The sequence below is a fragment of the Terrapene carolina genome, unplaced genomic scaffold, assembly GCF_002925995.2.
Source record: "Terrapene carolina triunguis isolate 2854851 unplaced genomic scaffold, T_m_triunguis-2.0 Scaffold69, whole genome shotgun sequence".
Lineage (NCBI taxonomy): Eukaryota > Metazoa > Chordata > Testudines > Emydidae > Terrapene > Terrapene triunguis.
The window spans coordinates 33,747,503-33,766,206 of NW_020664420.1; the positions used below are offsets into that span (position 1 = coordinate 33,747,503).

General features: G+C 40.6%; 1 protein-coding gene across 1 annotated transcript in view; it reads right to left on the reverse strand.

Moving 5' to 3' along the window:
• LOC115271179 (A disintegrin and metalloproteinase with thrombospondin motifs 6-like) overlaps nucleotides 1-15,504 on the reverse strand; it is a 69,937-nt gene extending 54,433 nt beyond the window's left edge. The window contains exons 1-3 of the mRNA XM_029910914.1: nucleotides 15,007-15,504; nucleotides 6,456-6,839; nucleotides 4,974-5,332 (exon numbers count right to left, since the gene is read on the reverse strand). Of these exons, the coding sequence (XP_029766774.1) occupies nucleotides 4,974-5,332; nucleotides 6,456-6,552 (456 nt within the window). The 5' untranslated portion in view covers nucleotides 6,553-6,839; nucleotides 15,007-15,504. The remainder of the gene's footprint in view (nucleotides 1-4,973; nucleotides 5,333-6,455; nucleotides 6,840-15,006) is intronic.
• Nucleotides 15,505-18,704: the final 3,200 nt, after the last annotated feature.

Consider the following 18,704-nt stretch of genomic DNA (forward strand, 5'->3'; position numbering starts at 1 on the left):
CGAAGAGGCCCAACATGTTGCTTTTCTCTTGTTCTTCTGTGAGGACAAGACATGAATAAATAATGTATTTCTGTGAATTAGGCTATTTCTACACTACAAGCTAGGGGTATGATTCCCCTGCTCATGTACAGATACTCACACTAGCTCTCACAGAGCTAGCCACTGCTGCTACCTGTGCTACTACAGCTACCCTGCTATTTAGATTCACGCTAGCTCTCACTGAGCTGTGCGCGTTTGTGCACACGAGCAGGGGAATCACCTCACCAGCTGCTACTGTATATGTAGCCATAGTTTGCTCCCTGTATTGACTTTGCTCTTTCTGAGACTTTCTAATCCACACATCTAAAAGCATTTTAGCAACTGAGTAAATAGTAGCTTTTCTACTTTAATTTGTACACATATGTATTGTTGCTTGACAATAATGGAAGCTTCCTACACAATTTTCCACTGAAAGTTACAAATGTGCCAACATAAATACAGCTCCACCCACTCCTCAACCGTTCTTGCACAGTACATAGATAGTTGCACATTCATGCTGCAAATGACTATGTTTGTATGTGTGTGCTCATTTCCCAGTAATTACATACACACACAGGACAGCCTTTATAGGATCTTGTGAAAGCTAAGCCCACACACGAAATACCCATTTCCATCAAAGGGAACTCCACTCAGACAGATCTAGAACAGGATATGGTCTGGGTTTTAATCTTCATAAATCAAATAATATTTTTAAATGTCATCCAAAGTGTCATATTTAAAATTGATTTCACGTCTATGAAAATATTTGGTTGTGTTAAATGGTAATTACTTTAAAAGATGGACAAGGTGGGTGAGCAACTCAACATGAGCTCCCAGTACCAGATGCTGTCACAAAAAGGGCCAATGTGATCCTTCAGTTTATAAACAGGGAAGTAGTAAGGAGGAGTATAGAGAGGATTTCTCCTCTGTATACTGCTTTGTTGAGACTGGCACCAGAATACCATGCACAGTTCTAGTCTCTGCATTTTTAAAGGATGTTGCTTGACAACGGTGCAGAAAGGAGTCTAAAAAATGATTCCGAGGCTGGAGAAAATGCCTTACAGTTAGAGACTTAAAGAACTGCTTAGCTTATCAAAAAGAAGAATGAGAGGTGACTTGATCAGAATGGGATCAAGTGGGAGAAAATACCAGGTACTAAAGGACTCCTTAAACTTAACAAAGAAAGACGTAACAAGAACCAATGGCTGGAAGCTGAAGCCAGACAAATACGTATTGTAAATAAGGCCCACATTTACCAGTGAGGGTGATTAACCATTGAAACAGACTACCAATGAAAGCTGTGGATTCTCCATTTCTTGATGTCTTCAAATCCAAGCTGGATGCCTTTCTGGAAATTATGCGTTAACGCAACTTTAGTCAAATACAAGTTATTGACCTCAGTGCAGAAGTAACTGGGTGAAATTTAAGGGCCTCTGATATGCAGGAGGTCAGACTAGATGATCTAATAGTCCCTTCTGGTCTTAAACTCTATTAATATGAATCCTATGAAATGTTAGGATAGAAGAAATGACAGTATATAATATTACTCTCTGTTTGCACTTCTAAACAGGGTCTTTATGAACTTAGTGTGTGTTACTTTGAAAATGACAGGTTGTAATGAACAAAAAATATTTTTCTTACAACAACAGAATGAGGCTTTCTTGCCATTATACCTTGGAAGTAGCTCAGTAAAAACATCTCCCCTTACTCCATTAGAGACTTATTTCTCCATATTCATGACATGTTTACTAAAGTGAGACTTTAAACTGAGACTCTTGGAAAAGGAATAATTGCTCACCTGTAATTCTGTTTCCCTGAAGATATCATTTGACTGTATTCCTACTCTTGGGTCTCAGCTTGCCAGCCTGGGACAGGGTAGAATTGTCTCAAAGGCATCTGGGCCTCTCAGGCACAGCCTTATTCTAAGATCAAATGCTAGTGCCTCAATACCTTCAAGAACATTTTGTTTTAGTTCCTTGAGGAGGGGAAAAACAAGGCTCCTCACATTCAAAATATAATAGATACCAAAGGCTATTTGTGATAGGAGGAAACTTTCAGGAAAAAAAAATTAGTAATTGAAAATGTAGGCCCATCCACATATCTAAGAGGAGGAAGGCATGTAGGAATTCAAACAAATGACCTCTCCAGAGAAGCAGAATTGTCAATAAGTAATTATTCTTTCTTTATCACACTGACTTGGTTCCTACTCTTAGAGGCTAAAAACCACAGGGCAGTCTCCAAAAACCCCAGTTTTAGAGGAATAAAAGAACTATACAAAATAGTTTCAGACAGTCCAGAGAATGATGGAGACTTCCCAAATTTCCCCCAAAAAACAGATGCTGGGAGAACTAGAAGCAAGGCAAGATTAAGGCACAGGCTAGAGCCTCAGCTCCTGGAGATTTGTGATTACAGTAGAATGTAAGCTTTCAATGTAAGAAGGGAAGTTTCTACTCCCAGTGGTGGGAAGGAAAAGTTTGAAAATATGACGTGACTGTAACTGATTCAGTGACTTCTGCCTGAAATGGCAGAGAGCCTGAAAAAATAGCTGTGGGATGGGTTCATCTGAATGGGGTGTTAACTCCAAAATCCACTACTCTGGAGGGCCCTGCCAATATTATCCAGCAAAGGAGTCTCTGTTTGGCAGGAGAAGTGTGCAGTGAGCCCAGCCAAGAGTGCAGTGAGATATCCCAACAGCTGAAGTGTAAGTTCTGGAGGGTCCCCACCTCTTTTAAAAAGAGAAGGGGAAAGAGAGCCTTACTTCCACCCCTGCTCCTGCTTCTGGGGAGTGAAAGGAGCCCCATGCCACTGTCTCGGCCTTTCTGGGAGGGGTAGTGGGCTTTGTGACGCTGCCATTCGAAGTAGGAGACATGACCCTGGTGAGGGGCAGGCCCACAAGAGAATAGGCCTTGAGAATCCCCATTTGTGGTGTGCTTGGGGACCCAGAATTACCTTAATCCAGCCCTGGTTGGAAGAAATACTGAACAAGCGTCAATAGCCAGACACCAAAGATAATGAATTAAACGGGAAACCTGACACTTAAAGTTAGGCGTCAACGCTCTGGAAGCACAGTGTGCTGAGAAGGTCAAACTACTGACAAAACACTGAGACTATCAACCTACTGAGAAGCCAGAGGAATGACTGAGGGAAGTGACAAGGCCAGTGACCAACAGACACCTGCTGAAGACACTGGAGCATGTGAACCATGCAAGTCAAAAGGAGCTCCCTATCTCAAGGAGATGCCAATAACCTCAAGATGTCCCCAGCTATGCAGCTAAAAACTTTGAAGGAAAGCTAGCACCGGCGAATGAGATGGCTAGAGGAGAAATCAAATGGTATAGAAATGGTGTCAACATCAGTGTCGAAGTCTGTAGGCGTGGCAGACAACAGGGATCATCTACAACGACCCCAGCTCTGACAGGGAGCTTGTGAGCTGGCCAAGACCAGACAGGAACAAAAATGGAATGTCCAGAAGGGCTCTAAGGCACTGTCCGTTGATCTCAAAATGAGGTGAGCCAGCCTGTGCCTCAAAGGGCAAACATTTCTGAGTGTCGGGGCATTCGGGCATGTACACTAGCAAGCTGAGACCCAAAAGTGGAGCTCCAGTCACTACAGTATCTTTAGAATACAATCTACATGCCAATAACTCAGTGTATTAGCATAAGACACATCCTTAAAGATGAACTGCAAAGGTAAAGTGAAATTGAAGTTAAGCCCAGAAACATGTATTGTATGCCCCCACTCACCAGGCTGTGGATGCATTTAAACACAGAAATACATTTTAACTAAGCTTCTTAAATTTGACTTTCCCTCTTGAAATCCTTCTGGGGGAGAAGTGCCCCAGAATGCATCACTCTGATAACACAGATACAATTAGCTAAGTTAACTTCAATCTATCTAGTTAGCTAGGTTATCGTCTGGCACTCTGCACTGTAATAGTAGACTTTTGTTATCAATGAATATCACAGGATGTATTATTCTATGACACCTGCAGGGGAAAAAAGGAAGTGCTCAAAGTAATTCAGAGAAAAAAACATTTCAACATTCTTGACCTAATACAATAAAATCCTAATCTTTGTTGGGGCCTCTACAGGCTACTGTAATAGAAACAGTAAAATAATAATATTTTTGCAGTGGATAATAGCAACATGTATTTTAAAATTTACTACAGCACTCAGTAGACTCTTGGTTTAGTACTTCCCAATCATGATCTTTTATTTTATCACTTTGTAATTCCCTAGCCTATTGTTATTTTTAGGCTTCAATTATAGTATTAGGGAGTAAGACTTTTTCCATATAAGAACTAGTGCTGAATGACCAAGAGTTTCATCAACAATGAGAGAAATTTTTTCAAAAACCATTGTAAATACTTGGATTTCTAACACTACTGTTACTTTAAAGCATTTTTATTTGATTTATAAATATAAAGATCCTGTAAAAAATGTAAATAATTACTTTGTGGCTTTTCTATTTGCAAAGGATTCTGCTTTCCTGTTCACTCCTTGGGACTGTAGCACAGAAGACTTCTAGGCCAGAGAGTTTTCCTTCCTCATTATTTATTTCAGGCCTTTTGGACACAATACTGAGAGGTGCTATACACCCTGAACTGGAAGTTCATGCCAGTCAGTCCTTTGCAAAAGGCACTCAGCACCCATAAGACCAGTCAATTTTATTCCTGGAGTTTGCAACAGTCCTGACAAATCTAATCTCACTCCATAACTAATCTTGCAGCCCTAATACAGGCACTGGCAGCACTAAAATTTTGTCTGAAATAGGACTACAGGACTGGGCCTTAGTACTTAGAATAAGTACTTTTCCTCAGGAGCCAGAACTCAGTTCCTTGCCTTTCTGTGTGTTTGCTTCTTGCAGGAACTCAAAGAACATGAACATACGCTAATTAAGTTCTTCCTCTATATTTTAAAGGGGAAAGTACACTAAAATATATAACATGCACTTACCAGACCATTGCAGTTGCTTAAAGCCACTTTAGTTGTGCTATGTTGGTCTTGCAAATATCCTGTGTAATGACAGTGGTCTAACAAATCATGTTTCCATTTAGGTCCATCTTTCCCCCAGTATTCTACTGTAAAATGTTTGGACACCAAATCTGTGTTGAGAATCAGGTTTAAATGAAAGTGCTTGCCATAGGCAGAAAGTTTAAAAAATAATTTAGATGCTTGGTCATAAAGGTCTGTACTCCTCTTCCTTCTGCTTGAGGGTTCATCATCTTTCACAGTAAAGCTGAGGAAGGCTCCATTTTGATCAACCCTTATTGGGACTGTTAGCTGGTAATGTTCAAGGTAAGACAGGAATTCCTCTTTGTAATCACAAGGTAAGCCAGTCCAGGAAATGGGCATAAAAGAAAAGAAAATATAACAGGAAACAACAAGTAGTAGTATAAACATTAACCACAGTTGGCTAAATCCAATCACCCTCATGAGTGAAAGTTGATTTCAGGTATATGCAAGGTGAAAAGCTTTGCTAAATAAAAATCAAGGAAAATATTCTATTTTTTAAAAAGAGTCAGCAAAATTCACGCAGGTCCCTGTTAATTTGCTGTCACTAGAAATGCAAATATTTCAAATTCACTATATATTTTTCCTATTTAACCTACTATGTAAACATTTGGGGCTACATTCTACACTGTGAAGAATGTACATCTACCAATGATTTCATTTAAAGACAAAAACTATTAGATCCACCTGCAAAAATAAAAACAGTTGCAATGAAAAACTATCTTTGCAAAATCATTTAAATGTGTCCTCATTTCACTAAAAAAGGCTACAAATGCAAATATTTCAAGATATGTTTTAGACTCTTATAGTTTCTGCAATTTTAAAAAATGTTTATGAGATCATGGCCAGTCTTTAACGTGCTATTCTCTGCACCTTGAAGTCTTTAAACCATGATTTGAGGACTTCAATGGCTCAGACACAGGTTTGATACAGGAGTGGGTGGGTGAGATTCTGTGGCCTGCATTGTGCAGGAGGTCAGACTAGATGATCATAATGGCCCCTTCTGACCTTAAAGTCTATGATTCTATAATTAAATTTAATTTGCGGGACTTTGTTATAGTTAAAGTTAGAAATAAAAGAAATTAAAACATCAGTCTCAAGATACACTTTGACCTAATGGGTTTCTCTGTAAATGAACTTTCATCATAGGTGCTGGAACTAGGAGTGCTGGGAGTGCTGTCACACCCCCTGGCTTGAAGTGGTTTCCGTCATATACAGGATTTACAGTTTGGCTCAATGGCGCTCAGCACCCCCACTATACAAATTGTTCCAACACCCCTGACTTTCATGATAATAAATCATGAGAAAACTACATAAGTGTCAATATGATTACTAGCTATTTATATAACAATGGCTTAGGAAAGCATTACCTGAAATTAGTGCAAAAGGGATATATCTTTCCAGCTATAAAAGTGGGACCCCTACCTTGAGAATTATATGAAAGCCTGTTGTCACTGTGAAATTCCGATGAAGCCATGACTAGGCTCAAAATCCAGGTCAACGTCTTCCACAAAATTTCCATAATTTAGAAAAACAGAAAGGGTTTGGGTTTTTTTGGAGGGCTACCTATGTGCTATAGAGTTAACTCCACTCCAGAATCGCACCATAACAGGGATATTTATTTTATATTTCTTCCAAAATAATTATTGGATGTTCCACTTTTTGACAGGTACTCTTTTCCAACAACCTGTGCTTTCTTCTATATCTGCAGTCATTTTCTCAGTTCAAAAACAAGTATGTTGTAAAATTCCTTTAGATATCAATAAGGTGTCAGACTTGATAGTTATTAAACTTTGTCCACTTCTTTACCTAAAAAAAGAAAAAAAAAGGCATGTCAAAGTAAGGTCTACTTTAAATTGGAAGATCTATACTGCAAAAATGCTATCCAAGTGTCATGAATTACTACATAGTTGGTAATCAAATTTGAACATTGTTGCTTGTATGGTCTAAGGCCCCAATCCTGCAGAAACTTATACACACACTTTAAGCACATGTCATTCTTATTGAATTCAGTGGAACTACTTACCCAATTGATGTATGTAAGTGTTTACGGGATCAGGGCTTTAACAAACATTTACAAAGCCAAACATATTGCTTTAAATATAAATGCTTGGCTCACTGTAGTCAGTGCAATGTTTTGATTGATTTCAATAGTGGATAATTAGACCCAATATGCTGGCAGACAAAGGAAGAACCTGGGAATGCATCATAACGTTTTCTGACAGAGAAATGTGTGGTTATCTGATCTACAACATGAACGTTATTATTATTATTATTCATTCAGGGCTCACCCTGAACCCCTTATGCAGGGAAAATTCAGTTTAACTTCAATGGAAGTTTCCCATGTGTTTCTGCTAGAGAATTAAGTTAATTATTTGAAATTATTAATTGCATTAATTTTGTGTTTTAAATATTAGCAAAGACATTTTGTACATACAGCTCATCATTGAATGTATTTGTACATACTTTAATAATTTTAGTATGCTGGGAACTGTACAAATTGTTGATAATGACATTACAATTTACCCATTATTTTGTTTTGAATAAAATGCTGGTCTTAAAATTTTATACAGCAATCTGTAACACCTGCCTCACACCGGGCTCTGTGGGTCTGCCAGTAGTCACAACAAAACACATGAAAGGTTGAAAACATCTTAAATAAAAATACCCAACACCATATGAAGTCACTAACATCTACAGCTGGAAGGAACTTATGTTACCTCAGAATTGTAGCAAAACAGAACGTCTGCTCTTACAGCTTTTACTCACACAAAAAGTCCTATTGAAGTCAATGAAATTACTTGCATGAGTAAAGGTTACAGAATCAAGATCATAATGTCCAGCACTGTTCAAAGTGTATGTAACAGGTAGCTTAGAGGGCCAAGCGGCCTAGTCGTTAGAGCACATGGCTCTCAGCCCAGTTTGGTTGAGGAGACTCAGACTTTAAGGCCAGGGGATGATAGGGGGACCCAGGCCCTCCCGCTCCACCGGGTCCCAGTCCAGGACCCTGTGTACATCAACCCCTTAACAGGGCAAGGCCCTCCCAGCAGGGAGTCAAAAACCGCTGTCCTGGGTTACTTCCTACCAGTCTGTTCAGTTTGGTGCATGGCCCTGCTAGAACAATTTGCTGGGCAGCTTGCTTCCTATAGGGTCCCCTCGTGGGTCTTGGGCAGCACCTTGCCACAGTCCCAAGCTCCTTCGGGCAGGGCAGCCGGAAGTTGGTGAGGGCGAGCCCCACAATGTCACTGGGGTTCGCTCACTCAGTTACCTCAGGTGCTGGAGGGTCCTAAGTCTTCCTCGCAATCTCCCTTGTCTGAGGAAACAGCGTTTATTGCCTGGGGGCTTCCTTGGCTAGTGGGCTAGTGCTCCTTCCCCTCAGGTAGGGAGGCAGCTGGCTCCTGCCTCTTTGCCAAACTGAGCCCCGAAGTGAGCCAGGCTCTCTCCTTTTTTCCCCGCTCCAGGCCTGGCATTGGCTGCAGGTATAACAGGGCAGAGCTAGTTGGGCCCAAAGACTCTCTTTAACCCCTGCTGTGCTGGTTGGCAGTTTCTCTGCTTCATCACAGTGTACAACAAATTTCTCAACCAACTCAACATTTAGTTAGGTCAATTTATTTATTAGCACTGTAGTGAAGACTAGCCATGTTCTGTAGCCAGTGTTTAAATTGTAGCTAATTATTGCTACATATTATACACATTATATTGTTATTTTAGCTTTCTTCTCAAAATAGCATATAGTATTTAATTATGGTATGAGGAGGAAATAACAGTGAGATTAAAGGATACTTTTCAAGTAAATGGCAAGTCTAAGCTAGTAAGGTTTTTTTCAGAGAGAACAGGGGGATTTAGTGTTGTAACTCAGATTTTAAGCCCCGAAAGGACCATAATGAGCATCTAATCTGACTGCCTGTAGAACACTGGCCTTAGAATTCATTTAGAAACATGTTGTTTATTAAAACCACTTGGTTAAACTACAGTTTATGTTTTAGATAGATAGTTAATCTTGATTTGAAGATTTCAAGAGATGATAAATCCACCACATTCTTAGATAAATTGCTCCAATGGTTAGTTACCCTCAGTATTAAAAAGTGTATCTTACTTCCAATTTGGATTTGTCTAGCTTCAATATCTAGCCACTGGATTATGTTCTGTCTTTGTCTGTGATTAAAGAGCCCTCTAACTATCAGAAATCTTCTCCAATGCAGGTACTGATAGACTCTGATCAAATTGCCTCTTAATCTTCTTTTTGATAAACTATGGCTCCATCAGGAGCTCTTTAAAGACCTGAAAATCAACAAGGAATCCTAAAAAAGTAGAAACAAATGGACAAATTGCTACGTAGGGAACAAAATAATAGCACAAGTATGTAGGGGCAAAATCAGAAAGGTTAAGCCACAAAATGAGTTACACCGAGCAAAGGACATAAAAGGTAATAAGAACAGGCTCGTTAAATACATAAGGAGCAAGAGAAAGATGAAGAAAAGCGTAGGTCCTCTACTTAGCAGAGAAGGAGCACTAATAACTGATTAAATCAAGAAGGCTGAGGTGTTTAATGCCTATTTTGCTTCAGTTTTCACTGTAAAAGGTTAATGGTGACTAGATATTCAACATAATTAATATAACAAGAGGGAAGGAACACAAGCAAAAGAGAGAAAGAACACATTAAAAATATTTAGACAAGTCAGATGCATTCAAGTTGGCAAGGTTTGATTAAATTCATCCTAGGGTAGTTAGGGAACTAGCTGAAGCAATCACGGAACCATTAGCAATTATCTTCAAGAACTCACAGGACAAGTGAGGTCCCAAAAGACTGGAGAATGGCAAATGTTGTACAGATCTTAAAAAAGGAGAACGAAGAGGGCTCAGGGAATCTAACTTTTAATACCTGGAACAAATTATTAAATAATTTGTAAGCACATAAAGAATAATAGGGTTATAGCACTGGCCACCACAGATTTGTCAAGAACAAATCTAATTTCCTTCTTTGATGTGGTTACTGGCCTAGTGGATGGGGGAAAGCTGTAGACATGATATATCTTGATTTTGTAAGTCTTTTAACACAGGCCCAGATGAGATTCTCATAAGCAAACTAGGGAAATATTGTGAATTAAATTTCTATAAGGTGGGTGCACAACTGATTGAAAGACCATACTCAAAGAGTAGTTATCAATGATTCTCTGTCAAACTTGGAGGATGAATCTATTCCAGGGGTTGGAAACCTTTCAGAAGTGGTGTGCCAAGTCTTCATTTATTCACTCTAATTTAAGGTTTTGCGTGCCATTAATACATTTTAACGTTTTTAGACGTTCTCTTTTTATGAGTCTATAATATATAACAAGACTATTATTGTTTTATGTAAAGTAAATAAGGTTTTTAAAAATGTTTAAGCAGCTTAATTTAAAATTAAATTAAAATGCAGAGGCCCCTGGACCAGTGGCCAGGACCCAGGCAGTGTGAGTGCCACTGAAAATCAGCTCACGTGCTGCCTTCAGCACACGTGCCGTTGGTTGCCTACCCCTGATCTATGCAGTCCTGCAGGGGTCAGTCCTGGGTCAGGTACTATTCAAAATTTCATTAATGACTTGGATAATGGAATAGAGAGTATGCTTATAAAATTTGTGGATGACATCAAGCTGGGAAAGGTTGCAAGAACTTTGGAGGATAGGATTAGAATTCAAAATGATCTTGACAATTGGAGAATTGGTATGAAATCAACTAAATGAAATTCAGTGAAGACAAGTTCAAAATACTACATGTAGGAAGGAAAAATCAAATGCACAACTAGAAAATGGGGAATTACTGGCTAGGTAGTAGTACTGCTGAAAAGGATCTGGGGGTTACAGTGGATCACAAATTGAATATGATTCAACAATGTGATGCAGCTGTGAAAAAAGGCTAATATTATTTTGGAGTCTATTAACAGGAGCGTCATTTGGGCAGTAACTGTCCCACTCTACTCATCACTGGTGAAGCCTCAGCTGGAGTACTTGACCTATCAGAAAAGGTTAAAAAAAAACTAGGCATGCTTAGTCTTGAGAAAAGAAGACTGAGGGATGACCTGGTAACAGTCTTCAAACATGTTAAGGCAATAGAGGACAGTGATTAATTGTTCTCCATGTCCACTGAAGGTGGGACAATACATAGTGGGTTTAGTCTGCAGCAAGGGAGATTTAGGTTACATATTAGGAAAAACTTTCTAACTATAATAGTTAAGTTCTGGAATAGTCTTCCAAGGAAGGCTGTGGAATCCCCATCATTGGAGGATTTTAAGACCAAATTGGACAAATACTTGTTAGGGATGGTCTAGGTTTACTTAGTCCTGCCTCAGCGCAGGGGACTGGACTTGACGACCTCTCGAGGTCCCTTCCAGCCCTACATGTCTACATTTCCATTGAGCTTCTTAAATCTCTCACTGTCAGGCAGGTTTTTCCGGCCTCTAATAATTCTGTAGCTCTTTTCTGAACCCTTTCCAGTTTGTCAACATCTTTTTTAAAGTGTGGATAACCAAAACTGGATACTGTATTCCAGTAATGGTCTCGTGAATGCTGTATACAGAATTAATATCACCTCTCGACTCCTATTTGATATTCCCCTCTTTATAAATGCAAGGATCACATCAGTCCTCTTAGCCACAGCATCACAGTAGGGAGCTCATATTCTGTCTGTGTGTATGATGTATTGTCCTAACAGCACAGTCTCCTTCAACTGTACAGTCAAAGGGGACTAGATGGCTCAGAATACTACTTGTAAGATATGGTACCTTTTACCTCTAGGTCACTTGTTCAAATTAACATTGGTCAGTAGTAGTAGCCAAAATATATTATTATTTAATGTATTTTCAGTGGCCTGCGTGAAACAGGTTGATGGTCTCAGTCTAAGGGCTTGTCTACATGGCAAGCCAAGGTGTGAATCTACTGTGTGACAGCTTACAATGCAGTAACATCCTATGTGGACATTGCTACAGTGTAGTGAAAGTCCTGAATAGTCCCCTTACTATACTTTAAGGGACAATTGTTCACACAACAAGATCCCCAAGAGAGTTAGTACACTTGATGGAAATGTCACCGACTTTTGAGTCTGTTTTCCAGCAGCATTGCAGTTGGTGTACGCACTATCTGAACAGGCCATAGGTGTTTTTACTACTGCTCCAAGCCTTAAGACTGAGAATGGACATGGAGGCTGAACCACACTCTCAACCCTAGACTGGTCCTTCCAAAGCTGGGGAAGTGTGTACAAGTTTCCACTGGCTATAGCATACCTGTTCTGTGAATAAATTGAGGATTTCAGTCTCCACTGCTATCAAGCTGATACCTTTTGTCAGCCCTAAATCTTCATTAATAAATAAATAAATTGTATAGGGAATGAACTATATGCATATCCAAGGTAATAGTTTGTGATTTCATTTTCTTAACATTTATCAAAATGCAACAGCTACCACATACATGAAAACGCTATGCTAGAGTGGTGAAGGAAAAGATGCAAGAAGTATTTCGAAATCAGATAGAGCTGGTAAAAACAGTGCACACAGCAGGGAGCTCTGTGGGCTATGGGGTGATCGGTTTAGCAGCCTTCCACTGGTTCCAAACTTCCATTTCTTCTTCCTTGTTATGCTACTGTTCAAATGCAATAACGATGCGTGGCCATAACACCATATAGCTACAATGACACACACGGGTTTCCTTTTTCACTCAGTGAGGGCGAGTTTGTAGAGACGGAGCCACACGTGGTACTACTTGTCCCGCTGCAGGCTCACTGTGGTCCAGGGAGCTTTGGTTTCGACTTCCTAGAGGCAACCATCCTGTACTTTCAGCGGGTGTGTAGGTGAACTCAGGGACTCCCTCCCGTGACCTAATAAGAGGCACACGTCTCATGAGATAGGTAGAGCCCCCGCCCATGTCCTTCCCCCTCCCCTCAGCCTCTGCCGCTGGCAACAGTGCGGAGCTGCCTCCGCTCAGTCATCACTGGGACGCCAAGCTCAAACTGTTCTCCCACAGCAGCTGTTCATCCTAAACAGCATCTCCAGGCTAAATCTGTCCTCGGACGGTATTAGGTCTTGCGGCAGCACCTGAGGTCCAGTAATAACCTCTCATTAAACGACATTAGGGTATGTCAATAAACAAACCACAGGTTTCAGTTTGGGGGTGGGGGATCAGGCATTATCAGTAAAGAGGCCCACGTAGAAGAAATTGAGGGAAATGACATATTTGGAAGTTATGCCTACAGCTAAAAATAACCTACAGTTATTGCTGATCACAAAGATAAACCACATCTCCTCTCCTCAGGAGTAACGTCTCTCGCTTCCTGAGCAATCTTCAGGTTAGACACACATGGTTGGTCGTCAGCTATATCTTTGGGTAAGGAGCAAACATTGTTTGGTCTACGGTCGTGTTCTATACTGATCAAGGTGCAACCCCTCCCCCTTCCTTCCGCTCACTCCCGTTCGCTACTTCTCACACGCAAGTCACAGAGACGGGTAAGACTTGGGACAGAGCTGTGTCTTGAAAGGACAGGAGCAGTCAGTGATCACTGGTAGTATGATTGGTTGCTAAGGAAATGCGGCGGGAGGGGCAAAAGAGGACAGGGAGGGGGTGGGAATAAAACAAAAACAAATTCAATTACAGGTATTGGGCTAGCCATGAAAAGCATTGCCCTGCTTCAAAAGCCCGAGGATTAGAGAGAGATTTGTCCCTGGGAGTTAGAGGGCTTGTTGAAAAGAAATGTGTGGGGGAGGAGAAAATGCAAGAAAAGTAAAACACAAAGGGAAAGAGGGGGCTTTGCAACCCACTTATTAATCAAAAACCAAAGCAGGAACAACCAAAGTGCTGCTGTGTATGTTGTAATGTAAACCACCAGATCAGCGACCACCTTGGGGGAGAAACAAAACTGCAGTTATCTGAACGGCATTTTCCTCCTAGTCTGCCCCACTCCTCCCTCAAGTCATGCCAAACTTTCTAGGGGGATCAGCTGTCAGTTTTATGTCTAAAAACCCGGACTAGCAACTAAAAATATTCTTTAAAATAACCTCACATGAAATATCAGCATGAAAGAAAATTAGAGATAATCACACACACACACAATTATAAAGAACAATTCTCTTCCCCAGAGAGACTGAAGGGAAGAGTCTAGCTGCTCTGGTGGAGTTGATCCTAAAGTTAACATTCAGCAGCTCATTTCCAGACAGCAGCGCTAAATCTATTTGGATAAAACGCGTGTGACCCAGACACTTGGCATGTGGCCCAAATGCGTTGCACCGGCAGCCCAAATAAAAACAAGAGTCTGAGACGCTCGCTCTGTGTGTGTGTTTCTCTTTTTCCTCTTGTACGATTAAAGAAATTAGCAAATACAAGAACTATACACACATTATCAGGAAGCGGGATTTCAATTATTCCCCCTCCAAAAAAAAAAAATCCTTTGAACTGTGTGCCATGCAATATATACGTAGCCACACACCGATAAATAAGGCTCCGTGGGGTTAAGAGTCTAGCAAATCCCAAATGGCTCGAAGTAAATCAAAAACACACGCTTCCATCTCGCTGATTAGCCTATTAAGAGCTTAACATCTCCTAGAGCATCAGGCTGCAGCTATCACATTAATGCGGACCCTTTGAGTCCAGACACAAAATATGCACTTGTCTGACCGCTTAAGTAGACACTGACATGACACGACAAAATACTGGAGTTTTTTTTTAATCGAATCTTTTTTTTTTTTAAAAGGTTTTGACTATTTTCCACCAATTTTTTAGTCTAAACCTGAAAAGGTTTTCTATACAATATCACACTATTCTTTGCAATAGAAAATATCTTCCCCCTCTCGTAATCCTCAGCCTCAAAGGTTTTTCTCTCTGAAATTATTCCAAATCCACCTCGCTTAGTGCCGTATAACCTCCCCCACCCCCAAAAGATCTACATGCATCATTATTCAGCAGACAAGAAAAGCACAAGGAGAAGTTTCATTGAACAGCGTGAAGTCTTTTCTTACCGTTTTCATCTTCAATTTCTGATATAAAGTAAATTTCAAACAATAGAGATAGCACTGTACGAGTCCCGTATTCCTCTCTGCTTTCCCCCTTTTTCAAGCCACACCAGTTATATTCTCCAACAAAGTGAAATCCTCCAGTCTTCCCAAAAGGGATTTTTAGAGAGCGGACTGACTTGGCAGAGAAAGGGATGCCATCAATTCACCCAATCTATCACCCTGCACATTTTGTCTTTCCAACCGAAAAAGTTAAAAAAGGGAGGGGGGTGGAGAAAGGAAAACAGACTTATTTTGGGGTGGGGGTGAGTACCCTCTTCTTGGCCACCTTCTTCTGGGCAAAGTACCATGTGAATCTTATCAGAGTTGGAGGGTGAGAGAGAGAAAGGGAGCTAGAGAAAGCAGGCAGGGAGGACTCAAGAAAGTTTTGTTGAAGTAGCTCTAGGTCTCTTCTCACTGCCGGCCTGCAGCCAAGTTTAGAGCTCCAGCAGCAGAGGGAAGTTTTGGCAGCTTTGCCTGGGAGGCTGAGCGCACACTGACGTCAGTCTGCAGATGTGCCTCTGGCTCCCCTGGCGCTGCTGCGCATGTCGGGCCCATCACGTGGAGGGGGAGGGGGATGCAGAGGTACAATCAGGGTAACCAAAAAGGAAAAAAAAAAAAAAAAAAAAAAAAGAAAGAAAAAGCGAGACAGACGAAAATCATTCACAAGGTACAATGTAAACTTGTCCTCTAAGTGAATGGGAGAGAACCTGGCCCTCCAGCCCTGCCCGTGCCTCATGGCACCCCACAGACAGCTCCAGGCTGGGGTGTTGTGGCTGGGCGGCAGGGGGGAGGACTATGAGTTAATGTCACTGGCAAGCCCTCTGGGCTGCAGTGCTCTAGTGTGAGTGCAAAACCAGCGAAAATGCTGCAAGTTGTACAACACCGCAGCCCAATGAATGGGGCTGGGGGAGGGGTGAGGCAGAAGGCGTGTAAGTGAGGCTGCAGAGCGCTGGTTGGAGTCTTTGGAAAGGGGTCTTATTAAAGAGTGGCTCCCCAGTAAACAGACGTTAAGACCCTTATAAAGAAGCTTTTTGATCAGATCCACATAATATGTGCAAACAGATCGTTAGCTGTGGCTCTGTAAAGGGTTGTGTAATAGCTCTGACACTATATATACTGGTGCATGTGTTTCATATAGGGACATAGGTGTATAATATCTACTCTATCTTCTTTACTAGTAAGAATGACCACGAAAGAGGAAACTAGAGCAGTCTGAAGATTTATCTCTCAAAACGGCTCATTTGCTGTCTGTTCACTGACCCTGGGCTCTGTGAAAGGCTTTACAAAAAGTTGCATTATTAGCGATCCGTTGGTACTTGACAGGGTGGGTATTTTTTTTAAAGCAAGTTCATTGCATGAAATATCAGTGACTGCAGCAATGAAAACTAACTTGGGAGGCAGAGAGAAAACAAAAACCAAAGCTCAGCCTTTCACTAAAAAAACGACAACAAAACAAACATTTGGCCCGCACGAACCACATGCGTTCAGCCCTGACTTTACAGATCAAATAATACAACACGTAGCCCAAACACTTTCACTTTCATTTGCAATGAAACCAGCTGGCACCCGTCGGGGGGTGGGGGGGGGCGCAAATATGTTTTCCACGTAGTTGGATCGTAAACAAAATCTAACAATCAAATCGGAAACAGGAAAAAGGTGAAAATAGTATAGGACAATATTGCCTTTGAGCAGCGTGCTCTGCTGAATCATTTATGTTCAGCGAGACTAAAGATGAGTCTGGGTTTTTTGGGGGGCGAGAGGATGGAATTGGCGCCTTGGAATTCCAGTTCGCATAACCGCCTAGTCCATTTCCGATAGCCAAAAGAAAAGAGGTCAAAAATCCTTCCAGAATCTAGGCTCGAAGGTTTCAAGCTTCTGCTAACATTATTTCCCATCTGATGAGATTTGTTTTCATCCTACGCCGGAGGTAGTAGGTGTAATTCTTCTGGTGAATCCATGAATAGTTGGCTGAAGTATGAAATTATTCAGACTGGAAAGGTCCAAGAATACAGTTATTGCGATTCTTCTTCGAGTGCTGAAAGGGAAAAGCATCTGTCTGCAGAGTCAATAGTCCTCATCGTGACCTTAATCAGGATTTGGCTACGTGCCATTTAAAATGTAGAAATAGGTCCTGTGGTTGGCATTGACAGTTTCAAATAAACACACTCCATATGGTGCAGCACGTTTTATTTTTGAAGATAAAGAGCCATTATAGTGAAATTGGATTTCTACACTTAATTATATTAAACTGCTTTTAACAGTAGCTCTAACGACTAACACAAAAACCTGGGGGAAATAGTTGGCATTTGTCGTACTGAAATACTACCTGAATGGCCGTTGGATGTATTATAAACACTTATTGGTGAAATCCTGTCGTAGTCTTTAACCAAAGTAATGTGACAGCGTCTCTACACTACTAATAAATAAGAGTGTAACTGCATGCCTTAGCTGAACTGTGAAAAAGTGCCTCTAAGAAATACCAGTATTCAAAAGAAATGTTTTGTTCTCGAGATATGAGCTTGTTGCCCTTGATATAATTGCTTATTCAAAGAGCGCCATCCTGCGTCTGAAAGCAGTAAAGGGAAGATTACGGTGGATGGACTTTAGGAGACAGAAATTTACTCCTTCTGTATGCATTCTATGTATGTATTTTGTGTTCTTTATGCTTTGCGTGTGTTATTCTGTGGGATTTGTGCCTCTCTCTGTGTTGTTTTCCAATATGTATCCAGTTTTCCAAGGTGTGCCTGGTGTTTCAGTGTGTGTTTATGCCTGTGTGGGTTCTGTTTCTCTGTGGTGTGCATGCAACAGCTGTGTAATAAACGATATGGATAAACATGATTTTTTTTTCAGTTGATGTATGTAGTGTTTATATAATAGATTATTTCAAAATTTCAGATGCAGCAAATTATTTATCATGTGATCACATTCACTTGTCACACAAGAACCATTCAAAAAGCAAAAGGAGGTGGTGAGTAGAGCTGGTGGAATAATGGATTTTTTAGTTTATTGGCAATTCTGAAAAAAAAAAGTTTCATTTTGGGTTGAATCAATCAGTTTTGGCTCATTCATAGTGGGTTACTCAAAGTAGCAATTCATAATGACAATGAATAGTCATTGGACCAAGAAATGAAAGTGAGAATGACTATATAAGCCTGGTAGTTAGGGCACTTACCTGCCATGTAGGGGACCCAAATTAAAGACCCTCTACCACTGACTATTTAATTATACAAAATAGAAGTGCTTCAACAGGAAAAACTGATGGACTGCAATACCAGTATATCCCATAGTTCAGTAGTTAGGCCAATCTCCTACAACCTGAGATCTGAATTCATGTTCTTTCTCTTCATTAGGCAGAGGAAAACTGAAGCATAGTCTCCCATATATCAGGAGAGCAAACACCCTAATCACTAGGCTAAAGGCTATAATGGAGATCTGTTTCCTTCCCCCATGTTTTGTGAATCTTATCCTTCTGCAAAAATGTCTAGAAACAAAAAAAAGTTGCATGGAAACATTTTGTTTCAATATTACTGAAACATTGAGTCTTTTGGTTTGGTCAAAACTATTTGGCAATCATGAAGTTTCAAGTCAACTGAAACTGCATTAAAAAAAAAAACACCTACCAAACTTTAGTGGAGAGTACCACTCTACTCTGCTACAGCACA